The 15,689-nt window shown below is 41.5% G+C and overlaps 1 protein-coding gene across 2 annotated transcripts; it reads left to right on the top strand.

The window, feature by feature from the left end:
- The first annotated feature begins 5,519 nt into the window (after positions 1-5,519).
- On the top strand, positions 5,520-9,989 carry LOC141008920 (uncharacterized). 2 transcript variants are annotated; one of them, XM_073481279.1, is made up of 7 exons: positions 5,520-5,643; positions 5,885-6,117; positions 6,850-7,044; positions 7,178-7,344; positions 7,479-7,628; positions 9,173-9,345; positions 9,423-9,989. In XM_073481279.1, the coding sequence occupies exons 2-7, from the start codon at positions 5,932-5,934 to the stop codon at positions 9,839-9,841; spliced, it is 1,290 nt and encodes a 429-aa protein (XP_073337380.1). In that variant the 5' UTR covers positions 5,520-5,643; positions 5,885-5,931; the 3' UTR covers positions 9,842-9,989. The 2 variants fall into 2 exon arrangements, with proteins under 2 accessions (XP_073337380.1, XP_073337379.1); XM_073481278.1 differs by having other exon boundaries at positions 7,175-7,344.
- The last annotated feature ends 5,700 nt before the right edge of the window (positions 9,990-15,689 follow it).

Raw genomic sequence — 15,689 nt, 5'->3', positions numbered from 1 at the left:
TGTTTATATAACAGCGAACAGGAGTATTGCTCTAGATTGATGTAATATTGCCTCAGTGGGATTTGAAGGGGATTGGATTCCCACCAAATCAATAAATGTCATTTTTCTACATTTTTTTCTTATTTTTCCAAATAATAATCAGATATACTATATATGGAAATCTGGGGACGAGCATCCATCCATCCATCCATCCATCATCCGTAAATGCTTATCCTTTGCAGGGTCGCAGGGGGGCTGGAGCCGATCCCAGCTGACACTGGGCGAGCGGCAGTTTCATTTAAAAATGATTAATTGACATTTAACAGCTGATTACCTTAACCCTGTACATTCTGTTAAACAAAGTAATCCAAGCTTTACATTCACCATTAATCAGAATCTGTCAAGAAGACTTATGTGAAATACAGTGAGACTTTTGTTAGCTTGAATTCCTGAGCAAATAAAAGGTGAAATAAACTTTACAGTATGTGCTCAACTCACTCTATGTATATATATATGATGTCTCATAAGCCCCCTGGGGAATACAAATATTATTTTGTTGCCTTTGCGTTTGACAATGTCTAAGTTGTGCCCCATTAATTTGGATGAATGTCACAGAAGCTCCTGACCCCAGAAGTTCATCTCTGGCCACTCCCGTCCAATCACCACTGCACAGTCATGCAGTTCATGAAAAGCAGCAAGCCATGATTGGAGTCAATGTGCTGTCATGTCTCTCGGCAAAGTCAGAGCAGTGATGAGGCGCCATACTCACCCAATCTGACACAATCACACACTTTAAAGTCTCATCTAGTGAAGCAGAGCATATTAAGATTTTTTTATTTTTTATTTTTTTTGCCCTTTATTGACAGGACAGTTCAGAGAGATGACGGGAAACGGGATGAGAGAGAGGCGAAATGACATGCAGCAAAGGGCCACGGGTCGGACTCAAGCCCTGGGCTGCTGCAGCGAGGGCAGGGCCTCTGTACATGGGACACATGCTTTACCAACTGAGCTACCGGGGTGCCCCACATTAAGATTTCTTTTTACCAGAACGAACGTTTTTCCAATGATTGCTGCATGCAGTTGTAATGCCAGTCCAGTAATGATAGTCCTTCACAAAGAAATCCACAGTCCAGCAGCTTTAAACAACTTCAACAAAACATCCACAGGCTCGTAGGCAACCGAGAGAGACGGGGAAGGTCTCATTTTTCCCGTCACGTTACAATCTGCTCCCAATTCATCCAGTGGATGTTGAGATATTCAACCTGGAGAAAAGCGCTGGAGGCCTTAAGAGTTCTTTTCAGGTTTCTAGTTTTCAGTGATTTTTGGCTTTTTCTTCAGATAGAGTGGGCGATATGTCACGACTGTGTGTCATTAGAGCTTCTCTTTGACAGCAGCTCGGAAATGTACTTGTTCATTACCTAACATTTATTTGAAATATGCTTTCCTCCATCATTTGGCACGTAATGTTTTTGTCTAGAAAAATTAATAACTCCTAAAGAGAATGTTTTTCTTCTTTGCAGTATCTTAGGTTTCATGAAAATCTTTCTTTTTGCACTCAGCTCCTCCTCTTTCCAAAATACAGGACATGTTGTGTGTCACATAATCACAATCCAGCATCTCACAGCCAGAGGCCCTGATATAAACTTTATTAGGCTGCAAGATAGATGATGATTACAGCACATTTAATCAGTGACAGCTTGAAATTAAGATGAATACAGTTGGATTTACGAGACTTTAAACCAAAATGACACAATTCAGTTTCCCTTCTTCTTTGTCCTTCTCATTCTTGTTCAAGTTTATCTCGTGACTACTTTCATCAGCCCATAATATTGGACGTATCCATGTAGAAAGGAAACATTAATACTCCTTTCAACAGCTGCCATTTGCAATAATTAGCTCCACTGCTGCTAAGTGAACACAACAGCTCCACAAAATGGATGCCTGGCACACCAGCCATGGCATGATGTATTACTGTACATTAAACTTGTTTTTATTCTCCTCCACACCCCATAAATGATCGCAGGGAGGGAGAGAGGGGGATAAAGCAGACAGAAAATGGAGGATGGAAGAGGAGAAATGATGATGAGGGGGAAAGAGGCACAGAGAGTGTAGAAAACGAAATAGAGGGGGAAGGATAAATACGTGAGCTGTGGGCATGGAGGGGGCAAAGACAGCAGCAGCTTTGTGTGACAACTTCACCATGATGGACTAATTAGTGCAGCCTTGGTTTTTGAAGAGCTGACGGCTGATGGGTTTAGAAAGGGACAAACAGTGTTGGTAAAGTTTCAGACATTGCAGGATAAAAGTGCAGATTTAGGTCTGCATAGATAATGATACACACAGGCAGCAGACTAATGAGCATGTTTTGGCAGCATGTAACAATTGATGTAATTACACATTGTCAACAGTTTAGCTCTGTATCCTGTAGGTAACGAAGCAAACTTCCATTATAATTCACTTTTCCGTTCCTCTGAAATACCCTGTAGGTACCCAGTGCTTACAGTATAATTATTTACTTATTACTTATTGTTACTCCCTTGTTCTGCTGTACCTGCATACCTAAGTATTTTATATGTCCTGATTAATGAGACGAAATTACGCCATAAATTCAGGAGGAATTTTAAGATTTTACACTTTAAATCATAGGCTGTATTATGAAGTGTTACCAAAAAGTCCATTTGTCCAAGAAGAAATTGTTGTGAATTTACAATGATTTAAGATAATTATGACTCTATCATATTGTAATTTTAGATCAAAATACTGTATTTTCATATTAAAATGATGTCTGGTTACTGTAGAAACACAATTTTCATTTTCATGTATATTACTGTTAACATAATTACAGTATACTACTGTGAATCTATTACAATAATAAGCCAGTTATTTACTATGAAATTAAAATAATAATTTATACTGTGTATTGTAGAGACCTCCTTCTGTCAACAGCCAAAACACACTGATTCTTACTTTTAGGAGATTGTAGTTTGAAAACATATTTTCTGCTAATAGATATTCCTAAATCCCCTTAAATCATAAACCCGAACCTTTAAGGGCAATTAATGAAGTTTGGTGATGTCAACGTACAATTGATGTTAATACCACTGATCCCTAAATTCATCACAACAAGTCCAAACCTCAGTGGCAAAAAGGTTTCTGACATGGACGTAAGGACACACACCTGCTGTCACTCCCCTTTGTTTTCATGTACTGTAGTTGGTGCTCTGGACACACACACACACACACACACACACACACACACACACACCAAAGAGATGTAAATGTCAGAGGTTCACTCCCTGAATCATCTATTTTCTAACAGGAAAATTAAACTTGAGTTTCAAGTGACATTATCACGCGAAATTACACATTCTGTGTGATGATTAATATTCAGTGAGGTTTCAAGAGGGCTGTCATTTAAAAGGCCAGACAATGTGTGTGTGTGTGTGTAAGGTAGGAGTCCATCTGTTATTCTTCTCTAATTTCTCTCTTCCATCAGCTTCTATCACCTTTACTTTATCTTTTAATCCTTTTCTTTTGCTTCCCTTCTCTCTTCTCTTCCTCCTCTTCCCTCTCTTTCCTCATCACCTCTTTCCTGCCCTCCTCTCTATGTACTTTCCTTTCATCTCCACTTCACTCCCAGATGGAAATGAGACCTTTACAAAGAGACAGAGTGAGAATGCTCCAGAGAGAGAGAGAGAGAGAGAGAGAGAGGGGGCGCTGAATTTTCCGCGTGTACATGTGTGCGTCCATGCCCGTTTCTGAGTGCTGATGTGTGTGTGTGTGTGTGTGTGTGTGTGTGTGTGTGTGTGTGTGTGTGCGTGTGTGACGTAAGCACATTTAAATATTTACTGCTCTCAGAGGAGTGTGAAGTGTGTCAACAGGGCCAAGCATCCATGGAGAGAGAGAGAGAGACACACACACACACACACACTCCTGGCGGCAGAGCTCAGCTGGTGAACACAGCATCAAACTGACAGCAGCCATTAAAATCAACAGTAACAGGAGAAATAAGGAAGAGCAGGAGGACGGAGAGCAGACTGGAGGGAGAGGCGGATGTGGCCTGGCTGCTCAGAAAAATCGTTGTGATTGTGTCTAAACACGGCTGAATGAATCCACTAAAGTTCGCTGAGTGTTTCTGTGCCGTCACCTCGCCGGGTTTATGTCCGTCGTGGAAGTCCTGAAGCTTTTTCGTATTCTTCGGTGGTGAAACAAGTTGGCTGTCGAGCTGTGTTTACTGACAAACAGATTGTGGTCTTTAGAGCAACATCTGCATAAAACCTTGCTTGTTTCAGTTTCAAATATGCAAGATCAGTTCTACTTATTCCCCCTAAAACTCACTTATGATCTTGATTAGATAAAGCATGAACTACACAACTTCTATCTAACACCCTTTTAGTAGTTCAGTATGTTAAATGTGCAATTGTAGTTAGGGTGTTATTGTAAAATAAGGTAACCCAACAAACAATATATACCTTCTGTGGGTCATTAGAGCATGAAATAAGACCTAGCTGGCATCACATCATCAACCCACGTGGGCAGGCTCCTGTAGAGCCCAAACAGGAGAAACCAGAACCAGTGGAGCCACCATGAAATCTGAGCTCAAGATTGTCTGGGCCCCAAATGGAGTAGCCCAGATGAGCCCCATATCAGCCCAGGTGTAAGCCATTTGGGCCCCATAACTCTTCCTCTGCATTCCAGTAATAAAAAAGGACGGTTCGAGGAAAGGAAATGCATTTATTTATTAATTTATTTGAATTTTATTTAACAGGGATGATGCAGTTTGACATACAGTAGTTCCAGTATACAGAGACTATAACTGGTGCACTGCAGACACAGTTTAAAATCATTTTTGATAACTTAAACTAATTTAAAAAACAAGTTACATATGATGAGGAAGGTTCTGGCAAGTTTACAACACGGTGTGGGGCGTCTCACTCAGCTGCACACAGAGACAGAGACAGAGACAGAGCCCTTGTCCCAGTTAACAAAGAACTTCTCTCAACGACATAAAATCCCAAATCCCCTTGCCCCATATTTTACCAAGTAAAAAAAAAGACAACATCGCACCACCGCCAAGGCCACTGTTCCATTTAGCTAAATAAAAAGCTGGACGCCCTTGGCCTATTTCCTCAATGTTTAACACAGCCATAAAGAGTTTGTAGCTATTACTTTGATTCCCAAGGACCTCTGGCTTCTTCCAGGGAGTCCCCCAGCACAGGGAGGATTACTTTAATTTCACTATCATGCATCCACTTAAAGACGGCACTTTGTAAGAGAGAGTGCAACACTGTAACAGAGTACAGGCAACAAAAACCCTGTCAGATGGAGATTACTTGGACAAAACCCTGTCAGGCGTGTGTCCTTGGCCTCGAAGACATGACAAACTCTCCCCGGAGTTTACAGCAGATGCATTTCCTGCTTGGTGCAGCTAGGGGGAGGTGTAGCTTTACGGCTGAGCTACTTTCTGCTGCTGTGTTGTCTTGGTTAATCTCTTCACTGCAGCAGGCGGAGGGAGGAAGGAGGAAGAGGGGAGAGGCCGGCTGACCAAAACACAACTGGCCGCAGTGACAGAGAGATTAGATGTGACTGAAAGGCTGCTGGAATGTTAGTGTGAAACATTAGGGTGCCATTTTGAAGAAATTTGGAAAATGTTACATGCTGCTGGTATGATGAGTTAAATATATATATTTTACATGTGTCATGAGCTGTTTAGAATTTAGACACACTTGTATTAAAGCCCTTAAGGTCATAGTATATTAAATTATGTTTATAGTCATGTAAAAAGAAAGTATATAGGCTGCACTTACACTCAGTATGTTGTTCACAATTGGCACCAGTTATTCCATGCTGAAGGTTTGTTTTTGTGCTGTGTTACCTGCAGTTTAGTCAGTTCTCTCTTCCTCAGGCGCTGCCATCATTTAGGAGTATTGACTGGTTTATACGAGTATCATTATGGGCCAGCTGTTCTCATCAGAGGAGGAGCTCTCTCAAGTGAAGGATGCAATTGGTTCCTTCCTCTACGACGCCATGTTGGAAGGCGGCGCCGTGCCCGACCTCCGGGTCGTCCACCCTCTCCTCCTCGCCAATCACGGCGGGAGCTTTGACTCCCGGGCCGGCCTCCAGCAGCAACTGCAACAGGTTAATGAGAGTTAATGGCGATATTATGCTCATTTTTAGGTTCATAGTTTTAGCAGCTCCACTAAATTACAGTAATTCTTATGTGCCAAACTACCTGCTAGGCATAAATTATGCAAATGTGTGACATAGTGATGTCACAGAAGTCACAGAATTAAAGGCGAGATGAGGCGTTTCAGGAGCAGTGTTTTCTGTGAGAGAGAGGAGCTCCTGTTTGTGTGGACTTTTTAACTTTCAAGAACCTTTACAGGCACAGGAACCTATTTAAAACACTGAAGGAAAGGAAACAAGTGAAAAAGCATCGTAGATCTCCTTTAAAAGAAAGTGTAACAGTATATGTGAGTGATGCTGATGCTGCATACAAGCAAAACACTTGGAGAGGTGATATGTTCCCTCTCAAATAGACTGAGTCAGAGGACTGCTTATTGATTTACCTTCGACATTCAGTGGAGAAGAAGATGAACATGAGGAGAAAAGAACAATGTTTTTACCCTGAGACAGTTAAGGAAGAGCGGCTGTGCAAAATGAAGCACCACTCAGTGTTAGAAATGTGGTCCTGCTGGGGATTTTAAAGAGGTTACAAATCAATACAGCGGCCAGCGAGGAGCAATATGATGATGACAAAATGCTCCTCACAGTTGTTCTCACAAAGAAGGGAGACAAATCTATTCAAGCATTTTTATTTTATTGAGACAGATGGTGAGAATGTGTTAGCATTTATCTCTCCTCACTCAGCTGCAGGGCGACATCGGGAAGAAGGCGCCCACCTACCTGAGGGATCTAATTGGCCGATTGTCGACCTTCTCAGATGAGCCCCGAGTGGCCGGCCTGGTGGGATTAGTGGTTAGTATGGTGGTGGATATGGCCTATACATCATCAAGACAGTCATCAGATGTGAAAGGGAAGTCAGCGGGATCTTCATCAAGCCAGGTAAGTAGAAAATAATGAAGAAGAAGTTGGTCAAAGTAATAAATATTAAAATTTCTTTCATGAAGTTATGAAAGGACACAGAAAAACTCCCCAAAATTGAAAGATTGTATGCATGAATTTCTACCTCCAGCAGAGAGTCTTGGAACTCCAGGAGTTGATGGAGGAGTACCTGAAGCGCTTCAGGATCAACCTGACCGACAAAAGCAAGCTGATCCAGGACTCCATCAGACTTGAGGCCCAGGTCAGCCTCACCCTCACTCAGCTGAAAACATGTCTGCTCGGGGGAGACTGTGACTCCAGGTGAGAGAATACAGCAAATTAAAACACACAATGGTTGCATGGACGAGAGAAGAGTATGATACAGTGGGATGCAGTAGTTAAGTAGTAGTAGTAGTTGTTTTGGTTCTTGGTTCTTACACTGTCTGGTCCTCCAGGTCTCTGAGGCACTGGGCCAGCGGAGCAGCATTTAACGCCCAGATGTTGGTTCACCTGGCTGCTCTCGAGGGTAAGGCTGAGCCCTTTTCTGCCAGGGCAGCACTGCAGCAATACAAGGAGGACCTCGCACAGATCATACCTGCCTACAGGTAATACAGCAGCGAAGTACTGTTCACTCTGCCTAATGATTACTTTGTCTTTCATACTTTAAGAACATCTAGTTGCTCATCATACTTTTACTTAAAGGTGCAATATGTAAGAATTGGCCACAAGTTGAGTTCATACTTACAACAAATACATAGCAGAACATCACCAGAGTAACCGCCAACTACTGCCAACTGTAGCTGCTGTTAGCTACTTAGCTCAGTTAGCCATGCAGCTAGCGGTCTTGGCTTGGAGCTCAGAGTACAGGAGAAGTGTTGGTGTTTACACTGCTAGCACAGAAGCTTTGAACCTGGATGGGCCAGAGCGAACTGCTTAGCATGCTAAACACAATACACAGAGGTCATAACGTCCATACTGATATTCCTGCACATCCTGTTGGTAATCTTAGTTTAGTCTTGAATGTTTTTCGACCAGAATTCTGACACATGGCACCTTGAAGTAAAATGTTGATTGCAGTACTTAATAGAGTATTTTAACAGTGTGGTATTGCTTCTTTGATATGAATACTTCCTCCACCACTGCTTGTTTGTGAGAAAAGGTGGAAGAGTCAACTATTTGACTCCAGGGTTTTTTGGGTTGCATATTGCAGTGACTGGGGTTGAAAAATGCTCGGAGTTGACTCCTGCAACAAATAGAGTTGCATGAGCCAGTCACAGGGCCTTGGAGTCTACTTTTTCCTGATGATGTTTTGGTGCAGCTGGAGCCCGTGGGTGGACAACCTACTGCAGGAAGTGCACTGCACAGCACACAGTCCAACTACAAACAATGAAGATTTTTTTTGGGACGAGGTTGTCAGACAGCCAACACATTGCACTTCAGCGGAAGCAGGAGCCTAATAAAGCACACTGACAGTGGAAAACCACAGCCACACAGGGCCAGGCTGTCTGCTGTGAGACAAGCTTTCCAACCTGCTCCAGATCTGACAGCAAAAACACTAAAAAGCTATCACGACTGTCAGGAAAGTCTGGCCCTAAACTTCAGCTTACATTTAGACTAAGAGTATTCGGTGTGACAGGTGATAGCTGCGATCGTGGCACAGTCTCAACAGCAGGAGAAAACATTAAAGCCAAAGTTTTCTCAAAGGTGCACTCTGTATTTTGTGGGAAGAAAGAAAGAAAAGAGAAAGAAAACAAAACTATCTTCGTTTTTATGGCTGAATAAACTGAATAAACAAACTGAACTTAAAAGACAGCACATTACCTCATTAATATTGTAAATATTCAAATTCTGAGTTTGAATTTCTTCTCTAAAACTACATAGAGCCCCTTTAGTGGACGTTTAAACCTAGTGACCACCGGACAGCCCCTGTAAAATTGCAATCATCAATCCAGGTTTCTGTATTATTAAATATGCATTTTAAAAGCCCTTCATCTGAAAGAAGATAAGTGTTTCTTAATAACACATGGACAACTTAATGAGTCAGTTTTGGGAAAAAAAGTGATAAAATGATGATGAATGTTGAGATTTTCTGTTCTTTCCTAATTCTTCCTGCCTTCCTGTCTCCCTCCAATCTATTTTTTCATTATAGGCGTTATAAATCTAATACAGTGTGTGTCTTGAAATGTCGAGGGAGTCTTCTGGCATCATGTGACCCCACCGGCGAGGCGCCAGATGAGGGATCCATGACCGGACTAACTGTGACCGACAGAGAGACAGGAAAGAGTGTGACCATCCCTCTATCCACCATTGAGACAGAGACAGGTACGTCTTTGAATTAATCAAGAAAACTGCTTTTCTCAGTCAATTTGCATTTAACTGAACCAAGCTGATCTTAACAGGGAGAAGACTCTCAGGGCCTGATGCCACCACTGCACCTGAGTCCTCCTCCGTTAACCTGGACCTGATCACCTCAGATCAGTACGCCCAGGCATACCTGGACCATTTGTTCTCTGATAAGGGACCCGTAGCAAAGCTGGAGAACTACTTTGTCTTGGCTGGTGAGAATCTGGGAACGCTGAGGACTGAATGTAAAAACAAGACAGGGGTGAGAAATGTGACAGAAGAAAGTGATGGAGAACTCCGAGTGGACACGGGAAAAGATGATAAACAGGTCAAGACTGAAATGAGAGGAGGACGAGAGGAGGCGGAGGAGAGCGAGCGGAGAGATGAACGTTTGAAATTGAGTATTGTGGAGACGCAGCCGGATGGGAGCCTCGATCAAAATCTCAACAGTGCAGCAAGTACACGACAGCCATGAGCGGGCAGCAGCGAGCACAAAATGTCAGTCGTTATTTGAAGATAAACATTCAGCTAACCTCAGAAACATGAAGGCTTTTTGCAGTGTTAAAAAACTGATTACTGGATGAAAGCTTAATAAAGTTTTATTGATTTGCCTGCAGTGTTAAGCCTCTATGGATTTTCTGAATCTTCTTTTTTGTTGCTGTGTATCTCATGCTTTGTTTAAATAAATAAAGGCTATATAGTAAAAAAAAAAAGTGGCATCAGCCTTGGCTATGCAAATATTAAAACTGTGACACATGTTAGTCAGTCAGTTACATGTTTACAAGTGTTGTCTAATAAGCCAAGTATTCAAAATATGTGTCACCTATTTCTGTATATTTACTCAATACCAATACTAAGGAAAATTACAAGAATGGCACTCAGTAGAGCGCATACCTCCGCCAAGGCCCAACAGTCTACTTTAATTCAATCAAGCCTAATCCTCTAGATTTTAAACCACCCATAATTGCTTTACCATAATTTAAGTTTACCAGATACGTCACAGCTAACCAATAACCTTCATTGTACTCACTTATAGATACCAGCTACCTCGATACTTTTTCAACAAGCTCCATGCATTATTCCTGAGAAATTAACAATAACGTAAAAGAAAAAAACCCATGGGGGTCTATTCTGGATCGAGACCCATCCTCCATCCAAGTTTCGTGGAAATCCGTTCAGTACTTTTTGTGTAATCCTGCTGACACGCCAACCAACAAACAGTCTCCTTGGTGGAGGTGATAGCAGGAATCAAAGTTACAACAGATGTGCTTGCAGAGCCATGTTTCCCCTTGACAAGTAGACATCAGAAGCATAATAGCAACAGGCAACAGGTCAAAGCATTTATTGTCACAGTTAAAATCAAGCTTTCCTGCACAATGAATTTCTTCCTTTGCCTTCCACTCAGAATGCTGTTTACAGTAAAACATGAGGTGCAGACAGTACATGAAAAAATACAAGAAATTAAGAAGTAGTAGTTAGGTTTTCAGCAAAAAGGACCCCGATCCAGAACATGAGACAGCAGGGAGTATGTTAGCAAAAGGTAACTTTAATAAACTTACTGGAGGTGTAACAGATGTAAAACAAATGTAACAAATGTACAAAGACAGGAAGTGTAAAGCAAAACATGACACATGAGGATGAAACCTACAAAATAAAACAGGAAATAACAACTAAAAGCCCCAAACCATGATAATAATAATAATAATAAAAAAAATATAATTTCAGACAGTATTAAGCCTTTCCTGGCACTAAATGTAGTTAAGTATCAAAATTATTAGAAAAAGTCAAATTATACATATAACTACATGGATGTACTGTAAATGTAAGAGTCCAATCACACTCCTGTCAAAACATCCTGTCAGAAGCACATCAACCTGTCCACCACCTGCACAGGACCACTCCTCCCGTGTGCGTGAACAGAAATGCATGCTGGGAAGCAGGACATTTTGAGTGACATTCGCAGGAGACATGGCACTTTTCGTGTTTCTCACTCAGAAAGGTTGAAAAGATGCTTTCTCTCTCAGTATTAATGGTGCGCAATTCAGCAGGTGGGCGAGCGGCACAGGAAGGAGCTCTTATGTGGCAGCGCAGTGTGAATGTTTACCTGGGAAGGAGTGTGTGTGTGTGTGTGGATTTCTGTGTGTGGGTGTGTTGGCAAAAATGTGTGAGAAAGAGATGGAGAGCGCATGCATGTCTGTATGTCGAGGCATGTGCACATATATTGTGTGTTAATAATGAAAGAGTGATAAAAGCGGTGCATGGAGAGGAAGGTGTGTGAGTTACTTAGAGAATAAGGGATAATCGTGCTGGCAGTTATGTGTAGAAAAAGGCAGAGTGGTACAAGTGGTTGATGGTTTTTATGTGTGTGTGTGTGTTTGAGGTCTTGCTGACTGTCGATGAGTCACACTTCACAGCTCCAATTACTGGTCCCTGCTCTGCTAATGCTGTCTGATTGGTGTTATTACTCTCTCTCGCTTCTTTTATTCTCTCCTTCTCTCTCTCTTTTTTTTCTTTTCTCCCACCGGCTATCAGACGAGTGTGACTTTATTATTCAGTGAAATGATGATGATCGCACGCACTAATGAAAGCTGGACACGTCATTCATATACACAACAGAGCAGCGGCGCATGTGACGTCGCAAGAATTTTGCAGAACGCTCACGCAGTTTACTTTGTACTGTCTGTATTTTTCTTTTTTTCTTCGTACTGTCTGTTTTCTTTTTAATCGTCTGTCTCTACTTTCCAACATTGATCTTGGAAACTGCCCCTGCAGCTAATTGTCCATTTATTTCAAATGGCTTTCACTGGAATCTCTTTGTCCTTGAAGTTTACAGCATCTTTTTTGCAGTTCGGCTCAATATTGTCACGGCTTTCCAAGAAAACATCATTACCTACAATGCAACTTAGCCACTGAGTGACACCTGGTAATGAGGTCCTTGTCGTCATTATTATAGGCCCAGACACTACACTCAGCAGTTTCTCTGTTTTACCCCATTATGCACAATCTCTAAGATCCGGTCCTTTGTGTCTCTCAAGAACCTGGAAACTGTCATTCGGGCATTCATCACATCCTGTTTAGTTTACTGTAAGTCGCTCTACTGATGCCTGTTATCATTCCTGGAAATCTTTGTAAAATTATCCTGAAACAACTATCCCAGTCCAGCCCAAAGTAAATTCAAAGCTGTTGTTGAACTATTTGGTGTACAGGCGTGGTTTTGGGCTCTTTTGAAAGGTTACAGTCTGACTTCCCCCCCGAAAAACACTCAGAAGCTTGGTAAGAGTTTGAACACACTGAGTTATTTATTTATTTTCACTCACCTGCAAAAATAAGCCTGCAGATGACCTATAACTGTATAATATACATCTTACATGATCCAAGTTCAAATTTAACAACAATATCACTGAACATGAACACTTAGCACATGTTTTTCTAATTAAATATCAGGGTACCTGGGAAAAAATAATAATTTTGTGACCATAAAATACCCCTGCCTAAGAGTAACAGATGCATTAAACTTTAAATTATAGCTCTTTATTTCCTTTATCTAACTTTGTGCATATAATATAGTCAAAAACAAGTGATTAGGTGGAGAAAAAAAATTATGCAAGGTTAAGACAAACTGGTATAATTTCCAAGCTTAGGGCTTTAAAACCCATTTAAATTTAGCAGTGGGCGGTAACAGCAAACACAACCTTTCCAGACTTCAGTTAATTCAAAATGCCGTTACGCTGGTACAACGCAGCGTTGGTCTCCTGGGGGTTGGTGGTTTGAGATGCGCCTTCAGAAATGACACAGCAGGGTACAACATCACAAGCGTAGGGACGCTGACCAGGCTGCCGTATTTGACGAGTCAGGAGTTAGATGATGCCGATAAACCTAACCTTCATTTCTTTGAGTTATGGGAGTAAATCTGAGCGCCCAGAGGAAACACAGGCACAGTGAGAAGATGGAAACTTCACAGGATACGGACCCCACAACAACCTGACTGGTGCATTCAAACACAGGAGCGTCCTGCTGTGAGGGGATGGTGCTAACCACTGCCAAAAACTAATTTAATCACAGTAAGCTTCACATTTGGACATCTCTACATGTTTTAAAGCGTACGTCGTACAGAGTTTTGTTTAATATCTTGCGTGTTAATTGTAAAGATTTAGATTATTCTGTGTGAAGTTGTCTCGTTTTTCTCACCTCCCCTTGTCCAATGCCTCTCTTCCTTCCTAGCTCTTGTGGGACACTCATGAACAAAAGGTCAAACGGTGACTCCTGCATCTCAAATTAAACCTGAGAGGGTCAAAATGCCCTTATTAAAGTAGGGTGACTACATGATGGCCTGTGTTTATCCGGGAGTAGATACATGTGAAGCTAAGAGCCTCTACGTCTGATCTGTGTGTATGTGTGTGATGTCGGCATGTTGCTGTTCCTGTCTCCCATCTCAAGTAAGTATGTGGTTGTGTGTGTGTGTCTGTCACGTGTGCAACGGTTGGTTGTCGTGAAAGCGTCGCCGCGGCAACAGAAAATCGCCACAGTAACTCGACATCATCCTGCCGCCCACTGCCTCTCAGCAGAGAACAGTCGCTGACACAGAGTAACCTACTGAGCAGTGTGTGCGCGCGCTTGTGTGTTAACTCTGTTGTGTTTTGATAACGTGTGTGTGTCAGTTGGCGTGTTCTCGTGTGGGTGTGTGCAAGTCAAAGAGGGGAGGACTCAGTCGTCAACTTCTGGTCAGAGACAGGGTGGAAGACGAGCAAGTGAGACAAGAAACAGAGGCTGAGAGAGGAGTAAACCAAAGGAGACGAGAGGAGAGAGAGTCAGGAGGTGACAGACTGAGGGAGAGAAGAAGAATCTGATGTAGAGACATGGAGAAGGAGATGGAGGCTGGTTGAAAGGATGCTGGAAATTTAAAGCCCCTGAAAACTTGTCTTTAAATCTTAAATATTTCTCCATAATTTTGCTATTCATTTGAGTTAATACTCAAAAATGCTTACATCATGGTTTGGCTTAAATTACCTGTTTTGGTTGCCATGATCACGGATGTAGACGGTCTGACTTCCTGTGAAAAATAGCTGGTCTTGGTCACCACACAAATGGCTGGAAATGTTTGCACGTCTCCTTAAATGATATCCAGTCTTGATGCCACAAAAACACACACAGTCACAGTTGAAGCTGCATTAATAGATTATTTAGCCATTTGGGGACAATGGTACAACATGACAAAGTTGTTATGTCTAACGTGTTCACAAAAATGACCAGAAACAGGGTTGTTTAGGGTAAAAACAATAATCTAAAAGAAACTCTATGTAGAGATGAAGGGGACTGAAAAGTTCTGAATCACTGTGGGTTCGTAACTCTGAACGTCATCAGTCACATTACTGCACATATAGTCATTCGATCCATCATTATTATAAAAAAAGTGTTGATCAGTGCAGCCTCATGAGCTGAATAAGACTTAAGTGTTAAAGCCGAATACCAGTGGTTTTGCATGTTTTAGCCCATTAACTCCAAATTGCATACACTTCACATTTTATTGCAGATATTTATCGGCTCTCAGATTGATTTCCTACCTTTGAGGCAGCCTTTGGATTCAAGTCATTTCACAAAGGGAAAATTAACTTTCACTGACTTGGAACTTGCTTGAAATAGATCATCCATCACAGTGAACAAATGTATTTATCAGAGGTCTTTTATTGGCAGCTGGGAGTACAGGAACTGTTGGTGTGTTCATGGACGTTGAAGATGCCAAAATCCCACTATCACGTTTTGAGCATCAATGTTCGTTTTGTCTTTTGGCTCTGATTTTACTCTGCTGACTGCAATGCTTTTTGGCAGTCGGCTCTCACGTGTTAAGTGTGCCATCAAGGAGGCAAAATGGTCCCTCCTTTCAACTAACATTACAAAGTCACCCCATAGAGACAGCTTTATTCATGATGACGTTATCTCTTTTGGTGATAGCTTTCAAATGATTGTAAAATAATTTCAAATCAAATCATTTTAAAAAGTGGATCCTTTATTTCAGTAAATTCAAAATTCAAAAGGAGGGAAACAACACTTGGAACACAGGTGAGCAGGAAGTAGAAAGTGACAGCAAGAAACAAGAGGATATAACTACTAAATAAAACAGGAAATAACTAACCAAAAACCAAAAACATGACAGATATAGAATTAATACAGGCAGTGCATGAAAATAAATGACTACGTAACAAACCTGTTAAAACTAAAATTATAAAGGCTTTATTGTCTTTAAAATAGATTTTAAAAATCAGATGTGCTGTTTGCTCATGCTTCACATGGACACATTTAACTAGACTAACTAGACACACACACAC

This window comes from Pagrus major, chromosome 15, assembly GCF_040436345.1.
Source record: "Pagrus major chromosome 15, Pma_NU_1.0".
Lineage (NCBI taxonomy): Eukaryota > Metazoa > Chordata > Actinopteri > Spariformes > Sparidae > Pagrus > Pagrus major.
The sequence above is the reverse complement of the archived record's forward strand: the minus strand, read 5'-3'. Positions and strand labels throughout refer to the sequence as shown.

Excerpts from the sequence above, each read along its gene's own strand:
- LOC141008920 (XM_073481278.1), top strand. The coding sequence starts at position 5,932 with ATGGGCCAGCTGTTCTCATCAGAGGAGGAGCTCTCTCAAGTGAAGGAT. Across the intron at positions 7,045-7,174 it reads CGGGATCTTCATCAAGCCAG|CAGAGAGTCTTGGAACTCCA; the intron begins GTAAGTAGAAAA and ends TTCTACCTCCAG. Across the intron at positions 7,629-9,172 it reads CAGATCATACCTGCCTACAG|GCGTTATAAATCTAATACAG; the intron begins GTAATACAGCAG and ends TTTTCATTATAG.